General features: G+C 52.6%; 4 protein-coding genes across 5 annotated transcripts; 1 reads left to right on the plus strand and 3 right to left on the minus strand.

The window, feature by feature from the left end:
* The first annotated feature begins 517 nt into the window (after positions 1-517).
* Positions 518-4,879, plus strand: NCU06986. 2 transcript variants are annotated; one of them, XM_011395910.1, is made up of 5 exons: positions 598-944; positions 1,112-1,135; positions 1,405-1,643; positions 1,729-3,483; positions 3,543-4,872. In XM_011395910.1, the coding sequence occupies exons 3-5, from the start codon at positions 1,580-1,582 to the stop codon at positions 4,430-4,432; spliced, it is 2,709 nt and encodes a 902-aa protein (XP_011394212.1). In that variant the 5' UTR covers positions 598-944; positions 1,112-1,135; positions 1,405-1,579; the 3' UTR covers positions 4,433-4,872. The 2 variants fall into 2 exon arrangements, with proteins under 2 accessions (XP_011394211.1, XP_011394212.1); XM_011395909.1 differs by having other exon boundaries at positions 518-1,241; positions 3,543-4,879.
* On the minus strand, positions 4,783-7,944 carry NCU06987 (hypothetical protein). The gene is made up of 3 exons (XM_957534.2): positions 6,743-7,944; positions 6,086-6,672; positions 4,783-6,009 (listed from the first exon to the last, which is right to left on the minus strand). The coding sequence occupies exons 1-3, from the start codon at positions 6,783-6,785 to the stop codon at positions 4,894-4,896; spliced, it is 1,746 nt and encodes a 581-aa protein (XP_962627.1). The 5' UTR covers positions 6,786-7,944; the 3' UTR covers positions 4,783-4,893.
* An 872-nt stretch (positions 7,945-8,816) lies between these two features.
* Positions 8,817-13,830, minus strand: NCU06988 (Spc97/Spc98 family protein). Its single transcript, XM_957535.2, has 3 exons — positions 13,253-13,830; positions 10,251-13,161; positions 8,817-10,196 (listed from the first exon to the last, which is right to left on the minus strand). Exons 2-3 carry the CDS (start codon positions 13,090-13,092, stop codon positions 8,950-8,952), a joined length of 4,089 nt encoding a protein of 1,362 aa, XP_962628.1. The 5' UTR covers positions 13,093-13,161; positions 13,253-13,830; the 3' UTR covers positions 8,817-8,949.
* Positions 13,831-13,927: 97 nt separating this feature from the next.
* Positions 13,928-16,440, minus strand: NCU06989 (hypothetical protein). The gene is made up of 3 exons (XM_957536.3): positions 15,912-16,440; positions 15,111-15,786; positions 13,928-15,038 (listed from the first exon to the last, which is right to left on the minus strand). The coding sequence occupies exons 1-3, from the start codon at positions 15,927-15,929 to the stop codon at positions 14,176-14,178; spliced, it is 1,557 nt and encodes a 518-aa protein (XP_962629.2). The 5' UTR covers positions 15,930-16,440; the 3' UTR covers positions 13,928-14,175.
* Positions 16,441-16,614: the final 174 nt, after the last annotated feature.

Here is a 16,614-nt window from a genome sequence, read left to right on the forward strand (position 1 = left end):
GTGGTGGTAGTCATTCGCCGTCATCCGAAAGTATGAGGTACTACCTTAGTAGTCGGATGCAGATAAGTACCATAGTATACCTATATCCTACGCGGTGAGTTATTTGCTCGGCTGTCTTGACCTCCGTCAGAGGCTGAAAAAGATGAGCGCAGGCTCAGTCAGGTTGGCATGGGTCAGTGGGACTGAGTGCGATGGCAGTGAATTTGCTAGTGGCAGGATCTCAGGTCGGGTTTCACGATTGCGGTGATCTAGACCGTGCCTGCCATCCCAACTCAACGGTGGACACTGCCAAGTACCGGGGCTGCTTTGGCCAATTATGAGCGTGTTCTTGCGCCATATGCCCCACATTGACCGAACTTGATCAAGTCGGCGGGAAGGAATGAAAGCAACATTAGGTAGGTACTATGTACTGCGTGCAGATTTCCATCGCGCGTTGCGTCATTGGAGATGTCACCCTCCTCTTGGATTTTCTATGGCGACTTAAAACTTGATCACGGCAGGTGCTTGATGCTATGACAGAAGACGCACACAAAGGAAAAATGGCAACGATAGACTAGGAAGCTTGAATATCGAAGCTTGGCCTCATCATTGGGCGTCCGACAATTTTCCTCTTGTTGGTTGATAGGGTCCAAGCTTCTTTCATGGAAGTCGCTCCCTTGGATCGTGAGCACCTTCCGTTTCACTTCACCAAGTGGGTATTTTGGCAGTCCTTGTCGATTCCCCTTACATTGCCGTGGAACATTGAAGACACCGTACAGCGCACATAGGTATGTACTGCGTTGCGTTGCCTTGCTTTTTGCGCTTGCGTGTGCAATAGTTGCGCACCCGTCACCCAATTCTTTCCTACCGACCTTAATCAACAACGCGAGTCACACAACAAACGAGACAAGCTAAGACGAAGCCAAGCACGGCAGTCTCAAAACACCCCCGGTTCAAGAAATAGCGTGAGTCCATTCCTCCACCACCTCTCGTTGCTTTCAATTTGCACTTATCCACATGGTCTCCCCCCTGCCATCTCCAGCGTCTCCTTTCCGTTAGGTTTTTCATTCAAAAGGGTCAGATCTCACCCGCCAGGGACACTCGAAAGCTGATCTCTGCAATCTGGAATCAGGGTATCAAGGTACCACTGCCGGAGGTAGGTATCCAGAAAGATACACGGGTGCAACCTTCTTGACCACCCAGAAGCTGCCCTGTCCTGGTTCCTTGCTTCTTTCTTCTGCCGTGGCCTGCAACCTAACGACGTAAATGCCCAGCCCTCCTCCCTTCAAGTTCTCCTCGTCCCCTGGTCATCACATCACTCTCCCGCCACCCTCACTTTTTTTATCTGCTGCTTGTCTTTTCTTTCCACTTCCTCGTCTTCACTTTTCATCCACATGGCCCTTCTTCTAACAACCCGAGTTGCAGTGGCCCAACCCTCCTCAATCCTACCTAGTCCCAGCTCCCTCTGCTGGTGAGCTTGGCGTCAACAACAACAACTGAGCACACCGAATTCAAATACCGACTATTTGACCCTCCAGATTGAGGAAACGGAATACCTACATTTATAGTCTAAAGCGGGTTATCCTGCGAAACCGCCAAAATGAGCGACATACCTAGTAACACCTCCGACACTTCGGAGGCCAAGGAGCCGGTCTCGCTGTCGGGTAGGTACATATAAAAATAAACAAAGAAACGACAAGAGGACGTGTCTAGATTATGGGCAACGAAACTAACTGTATACCAATATAGGCATGATTGTGACCTTGGTCCCGATCCTCATCACATCCGCAATCTACCTAGCGATTTTCCTGGTTTTGCGCAAGAGCAACCGAAGATACTATGCTCCCAGAACCTACCTAGGCAGTCTGCGAGAAAATGAACGATCGCCAAGCTTATCAAATGGCCTTTTCAGCTGGGTCAAAGATTTCTGGAAGATACCCGACGTTTACGCCCTTCAGCACCAGTCGCTCGACGCATACCTGTACATCCGCTACTTGCGCATGGCCGTCACCATCTGCTTCGTCGGTTGTTGCATCACCTGGCCCGTCCTTTTCCCCGTCAACGCCACGGGCGGTAACGGCTTGAAACAGCTGGACATCTTGACTTACGGTAACATCAACCGCGAGACACGATACAACCGCTACTATGCCCACGTTTTTATCAGCTGGATCTTTTTCGGTTTCGTCATGTACCTCATCATGCGAGAGTGCATCTTCTACATCAACCTGCGCCAGGCCTTTCTCATCAGTCCTCTTTACTCCCAACGCATCTCGTCCCGTACTGTCCTCTTTACTTCGGTCCCAGAGCCCTACCTCGACGAGCAAAGGCTGCGCAAGGTCTTTGGCGCCTCCGTCAAGAATGTGTGGATCACAAGCGAAACCAAGGAGGTCGACGAACTGGTCGAGGAGCGCGACAAGGTTGCCATGCGCCTCGAAAAGGCCGAGGTCAAGCTGATCAAGCTTGCCAACCAGATCCGCCGAAAGGCCATGAGCAAAGGTGATGTCAACGACGTTGACAAGCAGGCCCCCCTGGATGCCGAGTCCGGTAGCATTGCGGCCCGCTGGGTCCCTAGGAACAAGCGCCCGACTCACCGTCTTGGACCCTTGGGCCTGATCGGCAAGAAGGTCGACACGATCGACTGGTGTCGCGAGGAGCTTACGCGTCTCATTCCCGAGGCTGAGGCAGCTCAGGACAAGTACCGCGATGGAGCCTTCAAAAAGGTCCCCGGCGTTTTCATTGAGTTCAGGACCCAGGCCGATGCTGAAGGAGCTGCCCAGATCCTGGCCCATCACCGGGGACTGCACATGACGCCCAAGTACATCGGTATCCGTCCCAACGAGATTGTGTGGAAGTCGCTAGCCATTCCTTGGTGGCAGCGTGTTATTCGTCGCTATGCCGTCTATGCCTTCATTACCGCCATGATTATCTTTTGGGCCATTCCTGTGGGTGTTGTTGGCATTATCAGCAACGTCAACTACCTCAAGACTATCTCATTCCTGACATGGCTCGACGATATCCCCGGCTTCATCTTGGGCGCTGTTACCGGTTTGCTGCCCTCCATCGCTCTTTCCATCCTCATGTCTTTGGTCCCGATCGTCATCCGTATCTGTGCCAAGCTCTCCGGCGAGCCCTCGCTCTCCCGAGTCGAGCTGTTTACTCAGCACGCTTACTTCGCTTTCCAGGTGATCCAGGTGTTTTTGGTGGCTACTGTCGCTTCATCTGCCACTGCCGTCGCGAAGCAAATTGCTGACAATCCAGGCTCGGTGACGAAGCTCCTTTCCGAGAACTTGCCAAAGTCTTCCAACTTCTACATTTCCTATTTCATTGTACAGGGCTTGAGCATTGCGACTTCGGTCTTGACGCAGGTAGTCGGATTCTTCGTCTTCAACCTTGTGTACAAGTTCCTTGCCAATACCCCTCGTGCTCTTTACACCAAGTGGGCGAACCTAAGTGCCATTTCCTGGGGTAGCACCATGCCAGTCTATACCAACATTGTGGTCATCGGTTAGTTTTCCCTGCCTCGTCTACCATACATGCATGCACCTCACTAACACAATTTATAGCCATTGCGTACGCGACTATTGCTCCTCTTATGCTGGGCTGGGCTACGGTCGCTATGGGTTTGTTCTATCTCGCCTGGCGCTACAATGTCCTGTTTGTCACGGACACTCAGATCGATACGCGGGGTCTCATTTACCCTCGTGCCATCAAGCAGCTCTACACTGGCATCTACCTGGCTGAGATTTGCATGATTGGCCTTTTCGGTGCCTCTGTTGCCCCCGGTCCGCTTGTCCTGATGGTCATATTCCTCATCTTCACTATCCTCTTCCACATCAGCATGAACGCTGCCCTCAACCCGCTATTGTATAATCTTCCTCTTACTCTCCTTGCGGAGGAGGAGGGCCCTCTGCTCGACACTCCCGTTGACTCGCATACCGCTGAGAACGGGCTTGGTGGCGAACCGCGCAATGGAGTTAGCCCGACAACTGGCGCTAACTACACCGAGAAGGTTCCGTCAAACGGTACCAATGGTGCTCAAAGCCGCGCGGAAGATCCAATCCTTGGTGCAAAGGAAGCCCTTGATGCTTCGAGGCACCAGCCCAACCACGTGACGGGCAAGAAACCCAACTTCTTGGTCAAATTCCTCAAGCCTTGGATCTACTCGGACTACGACACCCTGCGGGCTTACCTCCCTAGGGGTGTCCAGCTCGATCCGTACACCGAAGAGGTCGAAAGAGATGCGTACTGCCCGCCCAATGTCACGTCGGATGTACCGCTTCTTTGGATCCCCAGCGATGCCAATGGTGCCGGCGTGTCTCGCCAGGAGGTTGAGCACACAAGCCGGGTCGTCCCCATCACGGATGAGGGCTGCGAGTTGGATGAGAAGGGACACTTGGTTTGGGATCGGGAGGGAACCAGGCCTCCTATTTGGGAGGAGAAGATCTACTACTAAAAGTAGATCTATATTGTCTAATGCCCTTTTGTATTGTTTCCTTGGTGGAGGCACGATCAACCTAATATCTTGACGTTGCCCATGGTTTGGATTGGAACCTTGGTTTTTCTCTTTATACCCGGCATACTGGCCTCCTTACCTAACGAGAAGTAATTGTTTTTCTCAACTGATTGTCTGTCATGGCCTTTGTCTGTCTTAATCACTATTCGACTATGTGGTTTTGTCTGTTGCGAGCTTGGAGTAAAACGATGGTTGGCATTTGTCGCTAAAAAGAAGAGATGATATCGATTCCGAATTGTTTACTTAATGGGATGTCACGACCTGGGGGTTTAGATACACCTACACAGCAGTATGGTCTCAAAAGTGTTTCAATGCAATCTAAACTGATTGATACCCTGCTGCACGAAATGGTATATAACATAAAAATGCAAATTGCTCATGAAAATGATTCCTCCTCAGGCCTATCGATAGCCACTCTGACCTCCATACGGATATGGCGCATGCCTCACCAGTCCAACACTGTCATCCTCATCTCGTGGCCCAGGCAGAGGATCATAGTACCCGCTGCTCTGGTTTCTGTACACTCCTGGTCCCCTATGATACGTCATCGTACCCCCACCGCTACCACCACCAGCGTTGCGACCCTCATAATAATGATGCTCATCAACCGAAGCAGCAGACCCGCTTCTTCCTCGTCGCTCATACTCCGCCGCCCTCGGCATGCCTATTCCTCCCCCCGCACCCAAATCCAAGCTATCAAAGCTTTCCGTCCTCACCGCCGCATGGGCACCTCTATAACTCGTATCGGGTACGCGCCCATGCCCATCATGTCCATACACCACCCCATGTGCATAATGGTGCTGATGCGCCTGCGCCGGCGCTTCCAAGTCCCCTCCTATTGCTACTCCTATTCCCACTCCCGTCATTGTATCCTGTCGATGATGTTGATGATTATGAATATCCACCTCGCTCATGGTCGTCATGGACGAGTCGCTGCTCTTTTGTCTCCCTCGGGTGCTGGTGCTGGCGCCCCGCAGCGGAATGCTGTTTCCCAGCGGATGACTTTCCTTGTCCAGATGGAGATAACTCACGTCGCGCTCGCGCTTCTTGACGCCCACGAATAACCACCGGATGCCTCGGCCGAACCCCTTGACCACGTCCCAGATGTTGATGGCGTCCCAGAGGGCGAGGATGCCCATGGGTCCACCGTGTTTTGGGGCAGGGCCGGTGAAAGCTAGATCACTGCCGCGGGCGGTGGTGTATGGTTTGTAGGGGAAGGCCCAGAGATGCAGGATGGCGAAACAGGCCATTTCGAAACAGAGGAGTAAGGAGGGGATGCCGACTTTGATGTCGGGATAGGCCAAGATGGAGTTGGGTTCGACGATGTGAATGGTTTCCGAGGTGGCTACTGAGATGGCGACGGATTGCCAGAAGGAGAGGAAGATGACGAGTTTGATGGCGAGGACTTTGAGGAAGGGTTTGTGCGGGGAGAGTTGCGGGGTGGAGCGCAACTGGACGTAGAATTGGATGAGGGCGTACATGGCGATGGTGACGGCGATGGATTGGATTGCTGTTATCTGTTTTTTTTGACAGAGGGGGTGGGTTAGTATAGAACATTAGAAAGTGAGAGGGGAAACTTGAAGAACGACATACCCAAATATGCCCAAACATGGGCGAATTACTACTCTCGCAATACCGTCCATAATACTGACTCAAGACCGCCGCAACCGTCATGGCCACTCTCACAAAGCAGTAATGATACACGCCAATCCAGATAATGTTAAACCAGGTCAGCCCACTCCTCGGCGTCCTCCAGGGACCCTTCCTTTGGCCACCACAGCACTTGGCCATCCAGTTCAGCGGGAACACCCAATCTTTAATAGGCTGCATCTCGCGGAAGTAGTCCTTTTGCGAATGCAAATCGGGCGCGATGTAGTGGCACATCAAGCTGAAGAAGGAGCTAATGGCAAAGGCCTCGTAGCAGTCGCTGATGACTTGGAAGTAGATGGCGTGGTAGTAGTAGCGTAAGGACAAGAAGGAGGAGCAGGCGTAGATTGGGACCATGAATAAAATACGCATGATTTGCTTCTGCTCGTTGGGAACGGTGTAGTTGGTCGCGTGTCGCATGATCAGGTAGAAGCTCATAGCTATGGCTACCAGGGTCGAGGCAGCGGCGATTATGAGGGCGAGGGAGTGAAAGGTTAGGGGGCCGGCTATGGGACGTTCATCGCCAGGGTGGACTATGTGAACGTAGATAGGTTATTAGTGACTTGGTCTTCTGGAAAGGAATAAGTTCGAGATAGAACCTACTTCGTAATTCCTCCAACGTGGTGTTGCAGAATGAGGAACCCATGATGGGCGATTATCGGCTTGCGCGGCCGTTTTTGGCGCAAGCAATAATACTCTTTTCGTTTTCTGTTTTGGTCGGAAAAAGTCGTGGTTTATGGGTAGAAAAGATTCGGCGAATTTGCAAAGGCCGCAGGATCGTGTTGGATACGTAGGTAGTAGACCAGAGCAAAAGGCAAATCGCAATTCGTTGATGAATAGTATACTTCGAGAAACTTCCGTTAAGCCTTCCTTCTTTTCAAGAAATTCGTCGCATCAAACGTCTCGTTATAATCGGATGTTTCCAACTTAATTTCATGCGCGTCAGAGTTGCTTGCCGGGCGCAATGCGATGTCCCGAACGTAATGACCAGCAACCTATCGATATAATAGGTATGTAGGATGCAGAAAGTGAGGTATGCGAGTAACACTCAGTCCTCCCCCTAGCAGCAAATTCCAACTCGTCCCGTTGGACTCGTCCTTTGCACAAAAAAAAACAAAACAAAAAAAACAAAGCCCGTCATTCAACAGCGCATTCCGTGCTGTGAGACTTCAGATTGATTTGACTACGTTGCCAAATTGCGCAGCCGAAATTGGGTGTTCGAAGGGAGGGAGGGAGGGGCCGGAGCGGGCAGGTAGGTTGGTCAGCTCGCGCGCCGCGGGTGTCTTCGTTGGTATCGATCTCTGAAAATGCTATGGCGCTTAAAGCTGGAATATCGAATTTCGTTGTCGTTCTTGTTCGTTCACCAGCCGACAAGCAGCCCGGAAGGAAGGAAAAAAAAAAAATTGAAGCAGTGAAGAGAACAAGAAGTGGTGGTAGTCAAGAATGACACATCTGGATCGATTGCTTGGTGAAATTTCGTTTGGTTCGCGGGGATAGTTTTCGGACGCCGGAAGAAGGCCGAGTGCGCAACAATCCGTCGATAAGGGAAGTTGAAGGAAGAAGGAACCTAAGAGCAACAATCTAGAAGGAAAGGAAGGAGGAAGAAGAAACAAAACGACAGGCAGGAAGATACCTGGATGATGGCGAAAGGAAAGAGTGAGTGACAGAGGGAGTAAGTAGGGTAGACTGAACGAAGAAGTGAGACCGAAGGTGAGGTGGGAGTGGAAAGTGTTTTGTCATTCAGGTCCATTCAACCCTGCACTGCCCTATCTAGCGCCGTAATAGCCGTGGAGCGAACGCGAATCCCATCCATGCCTCCTGCTAAGGTAAGGTAGTGTAATTGTACTCGCCGGCCCAACACCAGCCAGGGCATGGTAACTGCACTATAAATGAACATGTGACTGCGCCACATTGAATATGCACGAAATCCTCTACCCCATAGGGTACCGCGCGTCTTCACTGCGTTCTCATAAAAAAAAAAAATGAAAAAAAAAAAAAAAAAAAAAAAAAAGACACCTCGCGACAAACGGGATGGATGGATGGATGGATGGATGGATGGATGGATGGATGGATGGATGGATGGATGGATGGATGGATGGATGAATGGAACGCTCGGGAACTACAGCTATTCCATCCATTTCATCCTCCATGAGAAGTTGGGATGTTCAAGCCCATCGCGCACATCATTGCCCTGCTCGTGACTGCTCGTCCCGCTCGATGTGTCTGCGCCATCGCGCGCACCGAACATCGTCATTCGATTTTATCTTTCTGATACCCAAACCTCTTGTGAAACCCGTGTCAAATCCAAATGTCCATCCATTCGTTCCCGCATGCAACCCCACTGCCTTTCGGATGAGGCGGGGATGGGGCCAGAAAGCGACGGTAGGCAGCTTGAGCATAAACTGGATGCACACCCCTTGAACCCCTGCTGCAAGGGTCCATCTTGGCCCCTGAAATTCCCCTCTTGCCGATCCCTGTCGCGTTCCTGAATTGCTTCGCCAAGAAAAACGCCTCAACTGTAAAAAGGGTCGGCTTGCCTAGTTGGACCAAACTTGAGGCTCACCAGCTTTCTCGGCGCCAACTACACATGATGTTGACTTTCTCTCAACTCTGTCAAGTTATAAGCCTCGCGAGAGAGGGACACAGACCTGACAGGTTAGCTACGGATGAACCATTTGGATTATCATCTCTTGCGACTGCTAATTCATCTAGGTTCGCTTCACTACCTCTACACCATTGCAAATACATAAACCCTCGCACGCCGCTCGCTCACTTGAAGCTTCGCTGTTCCTCTGCAAAGGCATCATGGACTATGAGTCCAGATCCCAGTCCAATGCAGCCCGAGCCGCTGCAAACACAACGCGCGCCGCGTTGCCGAGTCGCTGACCAACCTCTCCCTCGTCGGCCTGATCGCCAATTGGTGGCACCCGGGTCTCAGGTGTAGCATTTTGATCCCTCAGTCTGTGAGATAGCCTGGTGAACAGGTTTGGGCGTTGCTCGCCACCTTCACCACCTTCACCACCTTCACCATCCCCACCATCTTCACCATCTTCACGACCCTGTCCATCTTCATCATTTTCATCACCCCTGCTGTTACGGCGTCCCAAGACTCTATTGGCCTGTGACCGAATCAACCTCCGACCCTTGTCAATGCGTTCCCGGTCCCTGATTGCCTGTTGCCGAAAAAACTCCTCATTGTTCTGTTCAATTCGGTCTCGCCTTAAAGCTGCCGCTCTGTTCTTGGCTTCCTTTGACGACAATGGCGTCTGAGCTGGACTTCCTGATGGCTGAGCAGTCACCATTCCGAGCGTCAATGTCACGGGCTGCGCGTGGGTTTGCCGTGCTGTGTCTAGCGGGGCTCGCCTTGTGAAATTGATCCTTGATGGCCCGCGTGACGAACCATGGACTTGTGCTTCTGTCTGCTGAGCACCTTGTTCAGAGACGACATGTGGTGTAGAGGCAGCGCGCTCAGCTACACTTGACATGGATTGAGATGAAGCAGCCTGAGATGGACCAGCCGCAGATAATCCACTCTGAGTTAAGCCCGCCTGAGATGAGCCAGCCTGAGATGCACCAGACTGAGTCCCATCAACCTCCTCATCTATGATCTGGAGGTACCGGTCTGGGCGGTCTAAAAACAGTTTCTTGACAGCCCGTCCCACCATTTGTCGCTTTCCTTCACGCCTAGGAAGAGCCGGGGGAGCTTGAGGGTGGGGACGACCGGGCGGGACCACTTCTTCTCTGTTGCGCAACTTGTCAAACGGCTTGCGGATCAATTTCTTGATTTTGCGTGTGATTGACCGTTTCTTGGCTTCCTCAGGTAGTGGCTGGTTGTTGTCTTCCGAACCTGGTGCCTGTCCCAACAAACGTGCCTCTTCATCGCCAGGCTCGTTGTCCTCCGGGGTATGTGACTCTGTCAACGTATCTTCCAACTCATCCTCAGGCTGGTTGTCCTCCCACAGAGAAGTGTTTGGAGAGATGACTGGTGATAGACCGCCCCTGAGTTCGCAAACAGGCGTGGAATGCCCATCCATAATCACCATCCGATGATGCCCATCTGATCTTTTCTGAGCCGAGAGCCTCTTCTAGTAGCTGTAGCCCCCTTTCTTACTGTGTCCACTGTCTTCGTCACCTTCCATCAGCCCGTCTAGGCTGCCGCCAACTTGATCCCCTCCGCCCGAGAACCATCCGCCAAAGACGAGCTTGACCAACAGTCTGTCCACACCGCCCACTCGTCTAGGCACATATTCTCCAGCTTCTTTAATCTTTTCCTTGCCCGCTTCTTCTTCTGCCCTCCAACCCCTCTTCCTCTTCCGTCCAGCTTGAGCTGTATCAGGTACGTCGTCGGCGAGGAGATAATCATCGGCTCCGTCATCCTCCTCTTCCTCTCCCTCATCAAGCCCACTCGCACGGTCAGAGGCATCTGATGTTGAGAAGGGCGAGGTTTCGATCCTCTTCAGCTCCTGTACAACTTCCTTGATGCCGTTCTTAACGTTGCTGGCAATGGTTTGGAGTTGTGCAGTCAGATCACGTTCCTCCTTCTTCAGATCAACAAAGGCATCGACAACACCCACGTCTTCCTCAAGATCGGCGGCTGCCCAGACTTGTTGCAAGCGATGCATTAGCGCGACCAGGTGATCAATATTGACGAGTAGCTCGTATAGAGGTTGGGTAAAGGATTCGAGGGTAAGCAGAAGGCGTCTGAGTAAGGCGCCAAGGTAAACTCGGTGGGCGGTAGCGAGGGTCTGGGGGTCACGAGGTTGGCGATCAGGATCATTAGAATTGGTAGGTGCAGGAGGAGGGTTGGCAGCGGTGTTGAGCCAAACATCGGACTCTTCCAAATTCCCCTCGGCGTGAGATTCGTCTTCAACCATGTCAATGTCATCGCCATCAACTTCGTCGTCGTCGTCATAGCCACCCATGGAGACATCATCATCCCATGTCCTCTTTGAGCCGAAGCTGCGTTTGGATAGTCTCGAGTCTCTCCCTCTCCCTCTGGTCAAACTCGCGCCAGTAGAGGCTCGGCTTCTCAGTCCAGTAGAAGGTCTGCTTCCCCTCCAGTCAGCTCCGTCCTTCTTCTTCTTCTTCTTCTCCTCAGAAGTCCGGTTGCCACTACCGCCGTGGAGCCAGTCCTCGAAGCCCTCGGTCAGACCTTCCACCACTTCGCCCTGGAAATATGCTTCGGTCTCGCCTAGGAAGAAGATGGCCGCGCTGGCGGTAGCCCACGCGGTACGCAGTGTCTTTTCACGCTTCTCAGCCCGTTCTCTAAGCGCCTTGACACGCATTCTACTTCTACCTATGCGCGGAGGCGCGGGATGATGCCGTCTCAGACTAGTAATCTTCCACAGATCTGTCAACCGTAAGTGAGCCCTGCGCAGTGAAAGGAGATAGCTATTGATAGCCGTGTATGTCTGGACATCATGAGGACTGAGGAATAAGTCCAGTGGTGAGGGTATGTTCATTGTCAAGATGGTTGGGGCCGAGAACAAAAGGTTGCGGAACGGTGTGGTTGCAATCTTCAACGACCCGATTTCTTCGGCCACGGCGGGGGCTGTGGGTGTCATTGTCGGAAGACTTCTGGAGGAGTTATCCGTGGCGTACTTGGGGATCGTCAACCGGACATGATCCCTGGCAAGTTCTAGCCCTTCATCCTCTTCGGACTGAAATTCCCCCTGCAGAGCGCCCATTGCTTGCCATACGCGAGTGAGCACGCCAGCTACTTCGCCCTCTTTGACAACAACGGTGCCGAGATTGCCACCCGCTGCAGCACCGCCAGTATCGCGGGACTTCTCGTAAGCAGACAAGTTTTCGGCTCGTCGCCACCGGCTTCGCATCTTCTCGTCAGCTTGCTGAGTGAGTGCCAAGGCGAATTCTCCCCGCCGGAGAAGAAAAAAGTCCCGAAGCAGCTGGAGGTATTTTTCCACATCACTGAGCGGGAGCAGCTGTGCCAGGGTCGTTCTTGAGAGATACTGTCTGATATCAGTAATGGTATTTGAAAAGGTTGCCGGGTCAATCGGGTGCGACAGGGTAGAAAGCTTGGTCAGTTGCGTTGAGAGGTGATCGGTCCCCCTGAGGCTCGAGTCTTCCACACTCTTGGCGCGGATCTGGCGCAAAGACCTCCCGATGAAGAGCATGGAGGCTGCCGTAGATCGCGTGACGAACTTGGGAAGAAGCTCTTGCACGCACAGAAACTGTTCTTCGCCATCATCATCCTCTTCTCTCCACACAAAGAAGTCATCAGCCCCAAAGTCTGGCAGCCGTCCATACAACACCCACGCAGAGACTTGCTTTAACCACGCTGTCTCAGCCACCTTGACCAGGCTCTTGACAACTTCTTCGATATCCTTGTACCCGGTCTGCATCAACTCTCTCAGCCGGTTGATCACCATGGGGCCTGAATGCACTGGCGGCTCACGTTTCCTAGTCGCCGAGTTACTGTGCCCCTTTTGAGCGGGCCGATGGGTCAAGTCATGGGGCTGACTCCCTTCCCACTCCATCGGGTCGACACTCTCCACATTCTCCTTCATTCCCTTCATCAAGTGGTTCACAAAGCTCCCTAGCCATTCCATGCGTCGGTTCCACTCATCGAACTCGCCAACCACGGCCGTCAGCGGCACAATGTTGTAGGCACCCACAAGTGCGGCATCTTTTTTCAGTATTGTCTCCTCGACTTTCAGCACCTTGCGCTGAAAGGCAGCGAGATGATCATTTCGAATGGCCGTGGCAATAGCACGGCAGATGATGGAGGGATGGGATGTGCTGATGCGAGCTGTATGAGAGAGCAGGTTGATGTGGAGCTCGGAAAGGTTGGCAAGCTTGGAGAGGAGGGCGCGTTCGGGTGGGGTGAGGGCTGACTTTAGTGGGGAGTCATTGGAAGTTGTTGAGGTGGCTGCGGCTTGTTGCAGGAGAGGTGAAGGGTGTCCTGAGAGGGAGAGGAGAATTTCGTGGAGCATTGTGACGGATTTGCTCTTGATGTTGACGTTGAACTTGAGGCTGGTGTCGAAAAGAGAGACGGTAGACGACTAAAGCGGAAGGGCGACAGCTGTTAGTATATGAAAGACCACAGCAATGGAAGCGAGAACTTTGGTGCTGCTGGAGGTCAGTACAACTTACGGTTTCTCTAACGGGTGCGGAGATTCGTCGTCCTGCGACTGTGATTGCCGTCTAACAAAGGCCTGATAGAGAAGTATGAGGGTCCCGAAAATCTCGAACCTGCAGCACATGAGGTGTGTGTGTGTGTGTGTGTGTGTGTGTGTGCATGAGCCACGGCAGCTAGAATTGACCGTCTAGACTGCTGAATGTAGGTGCTGCAGCGGGGTGTTGATCATCCCGCCGTAGGTGTGTAGGGACGACAGCGTTGTGTTGACACTAAAACCAGAAAAAGGTGATGTGTAAGGGAAGTGGGGACAGTATGGTTGGTGTATGTAGTCAAGCGACAGTGAAAAAGAGTTCCAAAAACGGGAAATTTGAAGTTACGAAGACATAAATGATGGTGAATGCTCAGTAGTAGAAGCTTGGTGGTAGCATTTTAAGTTTGGTGTCTTCTTAGGCTCTGATTAAGTCGTGGGTTAAGGGCACTTATGTACCCAAGAACAGACAGATGAATTGGTCGGGCGTGCCTGGTTGTCTGTAACTGAACCCGAAGTTGCTGTCCAGTGAAGCTGCTGTTGAGGTAAGTAGACGGAGACCTCAATCGAATTGGAAGTAATTTAGGCCGAATTGCAGGCCATCGCGATCCGTTCGGACGCGTTGAGAAACCACGACAGGGGATGTCGTGGTCACATGACATCATGGGAACCTTGAGGGTTAGATAAGAAAAAGAGTGGCAGATAAGAAGTTATCATACAGCAAATTCCCTCCCCCCTATGTATAGTGTACAGACTACCCAGAAAGCGTGCACTGCAACACGCAACTGAATTTGGTTGTTGCAGTCATTCAACATCCTTGAAATGAAAAACAGGTATAGTGGGTATTTGAAGGAGAAACATAATCGAACATCATCCGCAGTGCAGTTGTGCCTGCCTCACCAACAGGAATCAACCCCATGTCTCCGACCTCCCGTTCATACCAGCCGGTTGCTTCCCACCCCTAATGCTTCCCGGCGAGGTCCTTCCTGCCCTGTTCATCGGATCACTGTTCATTCCTCCTTCTCCCGGACTCAGTACGCCTCCATCACCGCCTCCAACCGTCACTACTCCTCCGTCTGCCGTGCGACCCACCACCATGCCCTTTGCGACACTCTTGAGAATCGCGCGCCTCGAAACACCCGTGACATCAATATACACCAGACCGACGTTTTTCACTCCGCCACCAAGACTCCTAGATATCTCGCCCGCTTCGGGACCCCACTTGTGCGCAACCACCGTGGTCGCAGCCTCCGACGTGGACGCAAGCAAGTGCCGACCTGCCTGCTCCACGCCATCCATGACCGTCGAGAACGCCATGAAGCTCTTGTTCAGCAGTCCCGGTTTGTAGTTATCCAAGGGCTGCCCATCCGGATCAAAACCCTTGGTTCCCGTCTTTCTAGGCCCGCGACCGCCAAGGGTGGCGCCAAAGTTCTGTGCAAACTTGCCAATCTGTCCTACGGTTTTGGCAGACAAGACAGCTGCGTTTCCGGTAAAGTGGCTGATACGGCGAATGTGTTCGCGGGTGGCTGGCTTGAACTTCATGGGCTCAGCGGCCGGTTGCGCCCTCTTCGTGTAGTTGTCGGCTTGGTTCTGCAGAAGCTTGGCAAGCATGTCGGAGCCGGTGATAATGAAGCGCGAGGCGGCCGAGGCGTTCGAAACAAGGAATGATTTCTTGTATGCAGGGTGAAGTTCGGCGTCGAACAATTCGGGCGAGGCGGGAGCAACGTTGATCTTTCCGTTAGGCGTAGTCGGAAGTGTAATCTCAACCGGGTCTGTTGACACATAATCTTAGCCAAAGAAATTTGGACAAGATGAGACAGGGGATGAGGAGCGGCAGTACTAACCTTTCGATCCCGGCTTCAACGCGCTATCTTCGTGAACTTGGTATCCCTCAGCCAACTCGCCAATGACGCTACCGTCGTCCTCATCCACAAGCACGATTTGCCCTGGCGTGGGGTTGCTTCGGCTTCCCTGGGCGTATGCCTCACCGGGCCCATAGTCACCAGGGTTGTATGGCGGCAAGTCCTCCGCCACTCCGCCCTTGGATCCTGTTGATGTCCCTGTGCCGCCCTTCTCGCCACTACTCTTGTTGCTCCCTTGATTTAGTCTTGGAGGCGGTGCCCGTTCCAGGAACGCAGTGCATTGCGCAAGAATGGTCTCAAAGGTATCCACGTCCTCCTGTATACCCTTCCTACTTTCGACCGAGGGGAACTCGATCCTTGTAAAAGCACCACTATCGGGTCCGAGATCCCATCTAGGAATCAGGTAGCTCGTGGGAGGTTGGTGGTAGATCTGCGTCGTCGCTGGAAGGGGAAGATCGAGCTCGGGCGGCAGGTGAAGATGCAGGTAAAAGTCCTGTTCTGCGTTTTCAGTGCCCAGTGCCGGGTCCGCGAAGGCCGAGCTTGTTGGCACCATTAGCAAGGAGAGGGTCTGTGGCCCGGCGGGCGTTAACGATTCCTCCTTGCCATTGGCAATGTGGTAGGCTGATACGCCGTTGATGGCGTAGAGCAGCTTGGGGTCCTGTCGGGTGGTTGGCATGTTAGTTCCGGCTCAAAGGACCAAAGATGAACTGCGCCGTTATGGTTGTGTTTTTGGTATGTTGCTAGTCTGGCACCGTTTGGAAGATTGCTGGATGACGATCTTACGTTGTGACTCGATGCCATTCCCGAGTGGAACTGTAGGTGGTGTGGCAGTCTGATTGCTTTATACTTATTGCGTCGAACTTGGAAACCGTTGCACGGGACGGGCTTGGTCAAGTGTTTGTTGAATGATGTCTTGGGACCGGAAACGACGTAATCGTCTTTCGAGGCTTCCTTGATCACGCTCAGCACGCAGTCGGCGCCCGGGCAATGCGCTGCTTCCCTGCCCAGGTGATTGGCGCAGCTGCGGGGTATCTTGTTGTAAGTGCTAAGTGCCTGGGTTATCGCACACCCTCTTGAAAATAGCTAAGTCGTGCGATTGGCGGGCGCAAGAGTTGTGACGAACCGAAAATGTTCAAGGTAGGTGTGGGGATTGATTAGGATTACAAGCGATCAAGGTTTTAAGGATTCAGAAGAGAGAAAACTGAAGAAAACGTTCGAGCTCAGATATAAAACTTCATCCTTTGCAAGCGGGGTCAACTTTCTGACCATGCGATTCGAGTTTCAAAATAGCAACACCCGGAACTTCTTTCCCACCATCGTCCCGCGGTTCCTGGGTAAAAGAGCTAGGGCTTGGTTGCCTCCAGGCGCTTAGAGCTCTCTCCTGTGTGGATCATGCAACAAAGAGGCCTCTCGGGCGGGAAGCACCTGCGGCCGACGTCATTGGACCCCACCCAGGTAACATCATTTTGCGTCGGGGTTTTCATGC

Source organism: Neurospora crassa, linkage group IV (genome assembly GCF_000182925.2).
Source record: "Neurospora crassa OR74A linkage group IV, whole genome shotgun sequence".
NCBI classification, from domain to species: domain Eukaryota; kingdom Fungi; phylum Ascomycota; class Sordariomycetes; order Sordariales; family Sordariaceae; genus Neurospora; species Neurospora crassa.